The sequence below is a fragment of the Sorex araneus genome, chromosome 4, assembly GCF_027595985.1.
Source record: "Sorex araneus isolate mSorAra2 chromosome 4, mSorAra2.pri, whole genome shotgun sequence".
NCBI lineage: Eukaryota > Metazoa > Chordata > Mammalia > Eulipotyphla > Soricidae > Sorex > Sorex araneus.
This window is the reverse complement of record NC_073305.1, coordinates 3117867-3130390: the sequence shown is the minus strand read 5'-3', so window position 1 is coordinate 3130390 and position 12524 is coordinate 3117867. Positions and strand designations below refer to the sequence as shown.

The 12524-nt window shown below is 66.0% G+C and overlaps 1 protein-coding gene across 1 annotated transcript in view; it reads right to left on the bottom strand.

The window, feature by feature from the left end:
* ITPR1 (inositol 1,4,5-trisphosphate receptor type 1) overlaps positions 1–12524 on the bottom strand; it is a 156728-nt gene that overhangs the window by 138455 nt on the left and 5749 nt on the right. The window contains exons 3-4 of the mRNA XM_055134213.1: positions 4106–4210; positions 746–816 (exon numbers count right to left, since the gene is read on the bottom strand). Coding sequence (XP_054990188.1) covers positions 746–816; positions 4106–4197 — 163 coding nt within the window. The 5' untranslated portion in view covers positions 4198–4210. The remainder of the gene's footprint in view (positions 1–745; positions 817–4105; positions 4211–12524) is intronic.

Here is a 12524-nt window from a genome sequence, read left to right as displayed (position 1 = left end):
AGGCCCCATCATCCACCTGCCCGGCAGGGGGCCCAGGGATCAGGGGCCCCCACCGAGCACGAGAAGGGCCCGGGTTCGAGCTGGACATTCCCGCTCGGCGCCCCCGGGCCCCGGCACGAAGGCTCCACACGGTACACCTGAGTGATGAGTTACTGACCCACCGGGAGGCCTGAGCACACGCCCGTCCCCAGGCCCTGGCCCAGGGCCCCGATCGACCCCCAGCCCAGACCATCCGACGCCAAGGAGCACCTCGATGCGGCAAGTGGGGTCACGGCTGGGGTCGGGCCCGGGGCTCGTCCACACAGGGCGGCGACCACACAGCCGCACGTCAGGCAGGACGACAAGCAAAGCGGCCTCCCGGAAGTCACCATGGGGGGCATGGGGGGGTTTGCAGGAGACCACCAGGGCCCACGGCAGGGACTGTCAACGCCGAAGCCCACAGCTGCCAAGGGCTTCCGGAGACCGTCGCCCCAGGGCGCAGGGGACACCACGACCCCCTCAGGCCGCTCGTGTGCCCGGGCCCACAGCCCACTTCTCGTGTGCGAGCCACGGGTGGCGCTCACAGGCCCCGCGGCCACCCCGACCACGGCCCTGAACGCCTGATGCATTTTCCAGACACCAGCGCCGAGAGCCGACGCCTTCAGAGACAGGGACGGCGCCAGCGACGCCCGCCCAGAGAGACGCGCCGGCCGCACCTTCCAGAGCGCCCGGGGAGCGAGGCCCCACGCGGGAGGCGCCCACTTACCTCGGAACTTCTTGGGGGGGCTGTTCAGGTCCCCGGCTTCTGGCTGCACCACACAGCGATCATCCACCAGGCTGCGGGAAGACAGACGAGAGGGACACGGGGTCAGCAAAAGCCATTCGCCTGGCGGGCACGGCCCAGGGTCAGGGGTCAGGGGCCAGGGGTCAGCCGGCGGCTCAGGGGGGAGGGGAACAGGGTGTGCCCACGCAGGCAACGGTTCACTCCCCAGCACCACACGCCCCCTGATCCGAGCACCGCCACCGGGAGCTCTGAGGGCCCACGGCAGGCAGACGGGGACCACCAGGGCAGCCCCGGGCCCCCGAGCCGCCGTCAGGAGCTGACCAGGGCTGCTGTGTGGGGCACAGGAGTCAGGGACTGGACTCCTCAGAGCTGGAGACGCACACGGAAGGTCACCCTTGAAACACACAGAAGGGGATGCCCGGAGACGGAGAGCACCCCAAGACTCAGCACGCCCACCCAAGCACCCCAGGGCCAACCCTTCCCCATCGAAGCCCCATGGTATCACTCCTCAAGGGCACAGGACAACTGTGACTGAACCCAGAGAACACACAAACACAGGCACACACACGCATACACACGCACACGCACACGCAGATACACATATGCACATGCGTGCACACACATAAGCACGCAAACATGCACACGCGAACACACATCACACACAGGCATACACAGGCACACATACACAAGGCATGCATGCACATATGCACGCACACATGCGCACACGTACATGCACACACATGCACACACAGGCATGCACACAGGCACACACACACAGGCACACACATGCACACACAGGCATGCACACAGGCGCACACACACAGGCACACACATGCACAGGCAAGCATGCTCAGGCACACACACATGCACATACAGGCACACACACACTCACAGAGGAACACACAAGAGCCAGACACGGAGGTCCCAGCGTCTGCACAGCTCACTTACAACAGAGGAGCCGAGAGAAGAGAACAGAAGCGTCTCCTCCCCGAGGGCACGGGAGGGGCCCTAGCGAGAGGCCAGCCGGGAGGACGGCGTGGCCAACCCCGGCCCCGCCAGAGTCTCCCCTGAGCTCAGAGCCGGCCAGGTGTGGCCCCAAGCCCCAAAGACAGAAAACAGACACACAAACAAAGAAATGGTGCTGGGACGATCATCGGCCACTTGCGAGAGGACCAGACCCGTCCCACGCCGTGCACGTAGTGTAACCAGGACGGGTTCCGGACTGCGAGTCAGAACCAAGTCTACAAAGACGCGGGAGCAAACGCCCCCCCTGGCTGCAGGGCTGTCCTCGGCAACTAACTCAAGGCCACTCGCAGGGAAACAACAGCAAGAGGAACAAACATGGCCACGGCAAGTGGAAAAGCTCCGAGGCTGTGCGGGAAACGACCAGGCGGGCAGAGCACGGGTGCGAGCGGGAAGAGAAGGAGCCGAGACCCGAGATTCCTCTCAACACGACAAGCCCCGCTGCTCCAAAAACAGGCCGCCAAGGCCACGTGGGGAAAACGGGCCTGCCACTGGCCATGAGGGAAACGCAAACCGAAGCGCAGGTGAGGCCACCAGCCCTCGGCCGGAGAAGGGCCAGACACAAGCGGGCCCTTGAGGGTGTGGGCGAGTGCGTCTCCTCCAGCCGGCCTCAGTGCCCGGGCCCGGCCCTGCCGGAAACAGCCGTGAGACCAGCGCGTGGCCAAGCAGAAGGCGGCCCCCAGCACGGAGTCGGGCAGGCCCTGAGCACTGCCCGGTGTGACTCTGAGACGGTTAAGGAGTGGTCTCGGGGGCGGAAGAGAGAGCACGGTGGAGAGGCGCTGGCTTCACACGCAGCCAACCCAGGTTTGATCCCCGGCATCTCACAGGGTCCCGGACCACCAGGACCGACTCTGAGTGTCGTCAGAAGAAGCCCCTGAGGGGCTGGAGCGATAGCATAGCGGGTAGGGCATTTGCCTTGCACGCGGCCAAACCGGGTTCGATTCCCAGCGTCCCATATGGTCCCCTGAGCATGGCCAGGGGTAATTCCTGAGTGCAGAGCCAGGAGTAACCCCTGTGCATCGCCAGGTGTGACCCAAAAAGCAAAAAAAAAAAAAAAAAAGAAGAAGAAGAAGAAGAAGAAGTAGCCCCTGAACATCGCCAGGTGGGACCCATAGCCCCAGACAAACAGAAGACCTTAGGGCCTGGGCTGGAGCTAGGGAGGAAAATCTCCCCCAGAAGGGCCACGGGGCAGAGGGCAGGGACACCCCGGAAGGGAGGCACAGGCGTGTGGGCCCCGGAGGGCGTGACGGGGCCGGAGTCACACAGTCGGGAAGGGGCAGAGCCCGACACCATCCGGGACTGGACACCCAGGGCCTGCGCCGACCCCTGAGGAGGCCACAAGGCAGGGAGCTCAGGCCAGTGACTCAGGGGCCCAGGAGGGGCCGGGGCACCGTGACTGGAGCCAGAAGGCCACGACGAGCAGAGACTCATGCTCCCCCCATGTGCTCTGGAGAGGGTCTGTGCTCCCCCTGCACTGCTCTGCTATAGGATGTGCTCCCCCCACAGTGCTCTGGATAAGGGCGAGTGTCTCTTGGACAGAGACGGGGCCCAGGGACAGAGGCAGAGCAGCAGAGAGGACGTCAGACCAGGTGGCCGTGGGGCTCGGGGGACAGAGGTGCCCGTGGCTGGGGTCCAGCCCCGCGGGGCAGCCGGGCGCGCCGAGAGCAGCAGCGGCCACCAGCAGGCCCGGCCGGCTCCATCCCAGCAGGCGGCAGAAGGACGGGGACCATTTCCCGCCAAGTGAGTCTGGCCCCGTGTCTCCGGGTGGACTGGCCCTGGGGCCCGGGCACGTCACGGCTGAGTAGGGGCGCACGGGCACCGGGCAGCACCCGGACAAGAGACTGGGAGGAGCAAAGGCCACTCACGGGCCCACAGATGGACGCGAGGAGGGCGCTGGCCCGGCCCACATGACCTGGTTCAACCCCACCCCCCAGGCCCCCAGAGACCACCAGGAGTGGCCCCCACGGGCAGGCCCGGGCGTCGGCCCTGAGCACTGCAGTCCTGGTACGGCCAAAACCCGAAAATAGACAGATTCAAGGTGACAGGGAGAAAAACAGGCAAGACCTGGCCGGGGAGCCAGTACCGGGTCAAAGGCGAGCCCAGTCCCTGGGTGACCGCAGGGCACCGTCCACTCTCCCGCCCGCCCCGCCTCTGGGCAGGGATCACTGGCCCAGCCTGCTGCCCTGCCACCGCCACCCCACCCCTCCTCACCCCGCCCCCGCCCCGCCCCTCACCTCCCGGCCCCGCCCCCCACTCACCCCAGCCCCGCCCCCCACCCCCAGCCCCGCCCCCGCCTCCCAGCCCCGCCCCCGCACTCACCCCAGCGTGCTGATGAAGCCGTTGGTGGAGCCCTCCGCGTACAGGGAGCAGATGTCCCCGATGTGCAGGAAGCTGGACATCTTGTCCGACATGTCTCAGCAGCTCCTGGCGAGAGAAACGGCCACCATGAGGGGACGGGCAGCCGGGAGGGTCAGCGTGGCCAGGGCCTCCCAGAGGCCACCCAGGGCTGCTCTCCCCTTCTCCGCGGGGCCCTGACCAGCCCGTCCCGTCCGCTCTGGAGACCCCCCCCCCCCCGGAAGGAACGGGTGGGCCGCGGGAGGCCCCTCACAGGGCAGTCCCGGAGCAAAGAGCGGCCGGCTGGAAGGACGCCCCGGGGAAGGACACGGCTCCGGGCTCCCCGGGGGCGGGCAGGGCCTGCCAGAGGAGGCTGGGAGGAGCCTGGCCACAGCAGCCAGCAGGTCCCCAGCCTCTCCCGGCACCCGGGGCCTCGCGCCGCACCCCTCTCTGAGCGGGGGGGGGGGGGGCGCCACAGGGGTCCGGCAAGGTCGACACCTGAGCCAGGTCAGGCACACAATCCAGGCACAGAGATCCCAGCAGACTACACATGCACTGTCATGCACAAACACGTGCCAGTCACGAGTGCCCTCATGCACACGTGTTCACACAGATACACAGTGCACATTCACGCACACACACATGCAGGGACACGGACACACGCGTGCACAATCACACACACATGCAGACACACATACACAAGTTCTATCATGGACATATACAAGGGTGCACGTGTGCAGTCATACGTGTACACATACATGCGCACGCACACGGCACACTCAACTACCAGCAGGAACATCGACATGACACAGACGCAGCTTCCACGAGGAGCGGAAACCAACGCCCACAGCTACACTGGCGCTGAGAAGCTCAGGCCAGAGCCCAGCGGGGAGGGTGCTGGCCTCACACGCCGACCCGGGTTCAATCCCCGGCACCGCCAGGAGTGATCGCTGAGTGCAGAGCCAGGAGCCAGCCCTGAGCACCGCCGACTTGGCCCCAAAATGAAAACCCGCTCAGTGAGGATCGTGGGAAGACGGCGTGGGACAGGCGCTGACCCCCACGCCCCGGGGCAGCCGAGGGCACTGACCAGGCCCCTCACGCCTCGCGGTGGGCACAGGGCACAGGCCTGCATGACATCCTCGCTCAGTCAGCACTGTGGGGTGGCCTGGGGGAGCACTGAGCTGTGAGTCCACACCACCGGAGTGGCCCCAAGGGCTGCTGGGGGTGTCCCCACTCACACACCCCCTTCAGGTCTCCCTGCCCGCAAACTATTGCAGAATGAGTGACCATCAGCAGGAATGTTCCAGAAGGGGGGGCCGGTGCTGAGACTCACAGGCGCCCAGCGGGGGCGGGTCTGCGGAGAGACCAGCGCGCATTCTGCCCCCCAGCCCCCAAAGCCGTGCGAGCCCGAGGCCTGTACAGGGACACTCGCCCTCCGGGAGCCGGAGATGCTCGGGCCAAGGGCGACCCGAGTCTCCCACACAGCCCGGAGCCCGGCAGACGCCAAGTGCTGAAGGTCAGCAACACGGTGCTCGGAGCCACGGGCCACGCGGCACGGGGCGCTGAGCTCGGCCGGGAGGGGCCTGCCCGGGCCTCCCTGTCAGAGAGCAACAGCACAGCAGACCCGGGTCTTGGGTGATGGGTGCTCAGTACTCCCGGGGACCTAGCAGGAGAAGCGAGTGTGACACGGGCCCTGGCAGGCGGGCGCAGGGCCTCTCCCCGGTGCCGGGGGGCGCTGCTGCGCCAGGCGCCAGCCCAGGACACCTGGAGCCTCCGGTCCTGCACGTCTGCGGCCGGGACAGTATCGATCCCTGCGGCCTCGCCATGCCGGACAGGCACCGCGTGAGAGGCGGTCACTGGGGGGAAACCAAGGCAGGCCGAAACGCCCCGTCACCAGCAAACGGGGATGCTGGGCCTCCTATTAGTTCTTAACTATGAGTTTTAGTTAAGAATTCCAGCAAGCACTTTGGCCCAGCACCGGGGGGCGGAGAGCGGGGGGCCGGCAGGGCGACATGGCGGGGGACGCCCCTGTGTCCTGCTGGGTCCCAGCCGCTGCTTCCTCGCAGAGTCAGGCAGGGCCTGAGTGCAAGGCAGGACCGAGGGGTCACCCTGGGGGCCTCAGGGCCCCGCCCCTCCCACACGGCCAGGCTGTGTCCTCACGGTGCCTCCATGGAACCTGATGGGCAGGAAAGACCCAGGCACGACGCTTCCTCCCTGCCCAGCCGCCCCAGCCACCCGCTCTCGGGGGCCGGTCCAGGCCCCTCCCGAAGGCCAGGCCCTTCCTGCCGGCTGGAAGCCTCGGGGTCTCCCTGGCGGGGGGAGCGGGAGGAGTCGGGACGGTCATCAGTGAATGTTCTGGAAGGAAAACAAAGGCCGGGAAGCCGGCACGGCCGCGAGCTGGGCTGGAGGCTCTTCCTGTTGTGCAGAGGCCCAGCTGCCACTTGTCTGACCCCGGACAGCGCCTCCAGCCGGGCGGGGCCCACTCGGCCGGCCCTGCCCTGCCCAGCCAGGAGACGGGGACCCCACCTCGGCCTGCACCTGCGTCTGTGAACGGGCGCCAGGAACCCCGGGGTGCCGTGGGGCGGGGGAGGGACAGGGCTGCAGGCTGGCCCCCAGGGCCGTGACGGGTCAGATGGACAGACCCCGTGAGACCCCCGCCTGCGCCTGCAGAGACGGAGCTGGGGACCCCCGCCCCCCGGGCCCAGGACACCCCCACACAGGCCTTCCTACGGGAACAGCCGCTTCTGGAACCTCCACTCCTCAGACGCTCGGAGATGCCAAACTCGGGCCGTTCTCCCCGACGTCCGCCACAACCCCAAGCGGCCCGGCCCAAGTGCCAGGCGGGCGTCCCCAGCCTGGAGTGAGCCCAGCGGGAGCCAGGGCCGAGAACAGGGGCGTGGGGGCCCACCCTGCAGGAGGAGGGACAGTGGGGGTGGGGGCACTGGACCAGTGGCCACTCGCTGCCCTGACGGCTGGACAGCTCCAGGGAGCAGAGACCCCGCCCCAGGCTCAGGGGGCAGCTCATCCCCGCCCCCCGCGGGCCGGCCCTCCCTGGGTGGGAGCGTGGCACGGGGCCCCGACCTCAGACGTCACCACTCTCGAGCACTGGGACGGGGACCCCGGGTCCAGCGTCTGCTCCCACTGGGCACTCCAGGGCCCGTGGGTCATCACCCTGAGACGCGCGGGCAGCCTCCAGGCCTCCTGGCCAGCACTGCTGGACACACAGCGAGGAAAGGCAGCACGGAGGTGGGCAGGGCAGCCGGGCCGCAGGTCAGGGCCCTCTCCCCGGAGAAGCTGGGCCCAAGGGTCCCCTCCCCCTCCCCCGCCCCCTCCTCGCTGCTAAAAGCTTCGACGCTGGCAGAAAACTCAGTTATTGAAATTTTTCCTGTCTATTTCTTCTGCACACACTTAACTAATTGTATTATGTTCATTTTTCTAAAAAAAAAAAAATCAACTTTCGCCTACACACAACTCAGAATTTAAAAGTTAGCAACTCCTGAAATGCGACTAAATTAGAACCACTGGCGCAGCCGAGAAGTCACCTCAGGCTCCACTTTATCCCCCCGGGGGGTGGACAGGGCCGGCGGCCACCGTCCATCCCCGCTGCGAGACCAGCCCCGATGTCCCGGACCCTACCACCTCACACGCCCTGCCCAGGACGCGTGGGGACCCTCACAGAGGCCACCCGCCCGGCCTGGGTCCCCGGGGAAGACCCCCGGGCGTCCCGACAGCGTCTGCTGAGTGCCCGTGGGCAGCACATGGGACCCGACTGATGACCGGGGCCTTTCCGCCCGGAACCGGATCTGGGGGCGCGAAAGCTGCCAACAGCAAGAGGCCCGAGCAGCCCGGGCGTGGGGAGGGGCTCCCCGAGTCCCCACGGCTGCTGGGAGTGACCAGCGGGAGGACAAGCACAGCGACCCGCCAGCCCGCAGGTCCCGGCCACCCGGGCGCTGGGCATGCACGGGGAGGGGCCTGCCGCGGCCACCCGCCCCCTCCTGCCGTCCCTCACACTCACGCTCACACAGCCCAAGGTCCTGGGGGGTCCCGGAGCCCGAGGGGCGGGCAGGCACCAGCCTGGGGGACCCTGCCCCGAAGGGCCGCCCCCAGAGGGGCAGCAGGCCCGGCCGAGAGGAAACGGGCGGCCTCGGTCAGTCCCTGGGCTGGCGGCCAGGGCCCCTCCAGCACACAGAGTGACCGTCACAGCCGCGGGGCGGGGACATATATGGCCACACGGCGCCTCCGGCGAGTGGAGGGCAGCCCGGGGGTCTCGGGGCTGGGCCGGGGGTGCAGCCCTGAGCCTTTTCCTCTGCTTTCGCTTTCAGCCAGGCCTGCAGGAGGCCGGGCGAGGACAGCGGGGACAGGCGGGGACAGCGGGGACAGGAGGCGGGAGCCAGCCCGGGAGACACTTCCACCAGCGGAGCCCACGCTGGCCCGGGAAAGACGCAGGGGTCCCAGAAGCACAGCCCAGGGCGGGGGGAGGGCGGGTGTCTGCTGTCAACCAGGAGAGGCTGAGTCCAGGAGAGCGAAAGGCTGACGGCTGAGGCAGGGGGCCCAGCCCAGTCCCCAGCACCACACACCACCCTGACCCTGGGAGTGACTCTGAGCACTGGGTTCAGAGTAGCTCCTGAGCACTCCCAGGTGAGAGCCAACAGTGCTCACTCCACATCTACACTGCCCAAAGAGGACTCACTCCACGTCCACACCAGCCAAGGAGGACTCACTCCACATTCACACTGAACGGGGAGCACTGACTCCATGTCCACACCGACCCGGGAGCTCTCACCGAATGTTACACTGACCCAGGAGCACTCACAACTCCACATTTACAACAACCGGGGAGCACTCACTGACCCATGTCTACACTGACCCAGGAGCACTCACAACTCCACATTTACAACAATCAGGGAGCACTCACTCCACAGCAACTCCAACCAGGGAGCACTCACTGCTCCATGTCTACACTGACCCAGGAGCACTCAATACGCCATGTCTACACTGACCGGGGAGCACTCACTGCTCCACGTCTACACTGACCCAGGAGCACTCACTCCACGTCCACACTGACACTGACCGGGGAGCACTCACCCCACATCTACACCAACCTGGGAGCACTCACTGCTCCACATCTACACTGACTGGGGAGCACTCGCTCCATGTCTACACCGACCAGGGAGCACTCACTCCCTGAGAAACACGAACTTCGAATGATCCATTAATCCATGTTCATGCTCTCCCAAAGGAGTTGGTTGCTCTGAGTCCGCCCCATGCAAAGATCCGCTTGATCCATGTCTACACCCGAGAGGACACACGCCATCCGTACCCCCAGGGCCCTCTCACGACCGCAGCAGCGAGGACTTTGAGCAGTTAGCCCAACCCCAGACTCCGGTCAGGAAAGGGGCAAGACCACCGTTCTCCTCAGACGCAGGCCAGAGCCTCGAGAGAAAGATCCAGAAATAAGGAACTGCACCCAACAAGCGTTCTGTGAGCTGAGGGGCAGGTGCCCTACGGGCCGGAGTCAGGCGACAGGCAGGGGAAGGCACGCGGGCCCCGAGCACTGCTGGGAAGGCCAAAGAGCCAATGAACTATTTTAAACGTTACACCAGAGGTGAGGCTGGCTGGAGCGCCCGCACCCCCCCCTGCTGGGACAGGCGCCCTGGAGAGGCCCCGACCCCGAGTGCCCGCGGGGTCCCTGGGAAACACCGCACGGCCCACAGGGAAACACGGTGGCCGGAGCTTCGGATGAAGGCCGAGTTCCAAGCATGAGAAAAGGCGTCTGAAGAGAAGGAACCGCACCGGGACGGGGGCGGCAGCCAGGCGGGGCGGCGAGCAGAGGGCCAGGTGTGAAAACCAACGTTCTCCGGGTCACACGCACGCCTACACCACACGCTCAAACACACACACACACACACATACACACACACACACTCTCACACAGCCGTCACTCCCTCACACGGATATCCATACACCTCACGTGCACACCCACACTCATGTCACACTCTCACTGACACAAGCCCCCACCCAGCCCTAGCACACGCCTACGCATGCTCACACTCTCACACAAGCACTCGCTCACAAGCACACTCTCCCACACACATGCACTCCTACATGCACACGCTCACACCTCATGCATACACACTCACACACTATCACATACTCATCCACACACACGGTCATACAGGGTCACACGCCATCATGCACTCACACTGATGCTCTCACACTCAGACTCACGCCTCATACCCGCAAACACTCTTCCACACTTCCATACTATTGTGCACTCACACTTACATACACACACTTCCACATCCCTGCACAGCACTCTCACAGGCTCATGCACACGCACATTCTCACACCTCACACGCTTACTCTCACATGCACACTCACATACACTCACACACTGTCGTACACTACCACACTTACACTAATACATTGCCCTCACATACTCACACACGCACAGACACACTTGCCCACACACCTCACACACACACTCTCACACATGCATACGCTCATATACTCAAACACGCGCGCTTACACTCTCATGCACGACCACACACACGAATGAAAACACTACCCGCACACTCATACACACACACCTCTCGCACCTTTCACACACGCTCACTCTCCTCTCACGCACACCTGGGGCCCGGCATGGACAGCCCTGCAGGTCCACAGTGGGCAGAAGCCGCCCCTGACAGGCCAACGTGGAGCCTGAGGCTGCTGGGGGGGGCTGCGCCACCCGCCGCACAGCCTCCCGGGGACGGGGCTCCACCTCGGGCCCCAAAGAACGCCCAGACGCCACGAGCCGGAGCTGGCAGGGGTGCCCCACCGGCCTCTCTCCCCTGGACGCAGGAGCCGCGGCCCAACCGCAGGGGTCACTGCCAGCAGGCGAGGCCCAGCCCGGGACGCAAGGACGGGAGGTGACTGTGGTGGACAGAGAAAGCCAGCCCGGGGCCGGGGCCTGAGAAGCTTCGCCCTTCCCGCCTGAGTGGCAGCGTCTCAGGATGTTTGCACAGTGCCCAGGAGGGGCAAAGGCCGGGTGCCCTGGCACACCTCCTCCCGGGCATTTGCATCTCTATCACGGGTGCGGGCACACCCAGGGGTGGAGGCCGGGGGATGCCCAGGCGCAGGCTCCGGGGGGAGCAGTCGGGCCCCGCCAGGCACCTGCAGGAGAGAGGGAGAGAGACGGAGGGCGAGAGAGAAGGAGGGAGAGAGGGAGAGAGACGGAGGGCGAGAGAGAAGGAAGGAGAGAGGGAGAGAGACGGAGGGCGAGAGAGAAGGAAGGAGAGAGGGAGAGAGACGGAGGGAGAGAGGGAGAGAGACTGAGGGCGAGAGAGAAGGAGGGAGAGAGGGGGAGAGACAGAGGGAGAGAGAGAAGGAGGGAGAGAGACAGAGGGCGAGAGAGAAGGAGGGAGAGAGACAGAGGGCGAGAGAGAAGGAGGGAGAGAGAGAGAGACAGAGGGTGAGAGAGGAGGAGGGAGAGGGAGAGGGAGACAGAGGGCGAGAGAGAAGGAGGGAGAGAGGGAGAGAGGGAGAGGGCGAGAGAGAAGGAGGGAGAGAGAGGGAGGGAGAGGGAGGGCGAGAGAGAAGGAGGGAGAGAGACAGAGGGCGAGAGAGAAGGAGGGAGAGAGGGAGAGAGACAGAGGGAGAGAGAGAAGGAGGGAGAGGAAGAGGGAGAAACGGGGAGAGAGTGAAAGAGAGAGAGGAAAAGGGAGTGAGGGAGAGAAGGGGGAGAGGGGGAGATACAGAGGGGGAGAGCATGAAAGAGAGAGGGCGAGAGGGAGGGCGAGGGGGAAGGAGGGACGGAGGGGAGAGGGACAGGGAGAGGAAGCCAGGAGGGGTCTGGCCGGCCCCTGCTCCGATTTCAAGCGCGTGTGACCCGATGTCTTCCCTGCACTGTCCCCCCCGCTGACGCACAGTCCGAGGAGGCCACGGCGCCCCCGGGCCCAGTGCAGATGGTCTGGAACCAGAGGCGGCCGCAGCGCCACTGGGCCGGGCACACGCCCTGCAGGCAGGCCCCGAGGCGGACCCCGGCACGGCAGCCGGACCCTTGCTCACCACCACGGGCGGCAGAGCCGGGACCGGCCTGAGTGCCAGCAGGTGTGGCCCGAGATAAAGCAATGGAAATGGAAAACCCAGGAGGTGCCCCGTGCCCAGAGTCGAGTGCGGGGGCCCCGGCAGACACAGAGACGAGCCGCCACCGCAGCCGCAGCCAAGCTCAGTGCTCCGGGGTCCCGGGCCGGCGGCTTTTGGGGGGATTGTCATGGCGGACGTTCAACAACTAAACGAGAGACAGGAGGGGTCCCTGCCGGGTCTGCTCTGGCGTTCTCTGACGCCAACACGAGCGAGACACGAGCCCGACCCGGCCCCGGGCCTCAGCCTCTGACCTCGGGCGGCCGGGGCGGGCAGG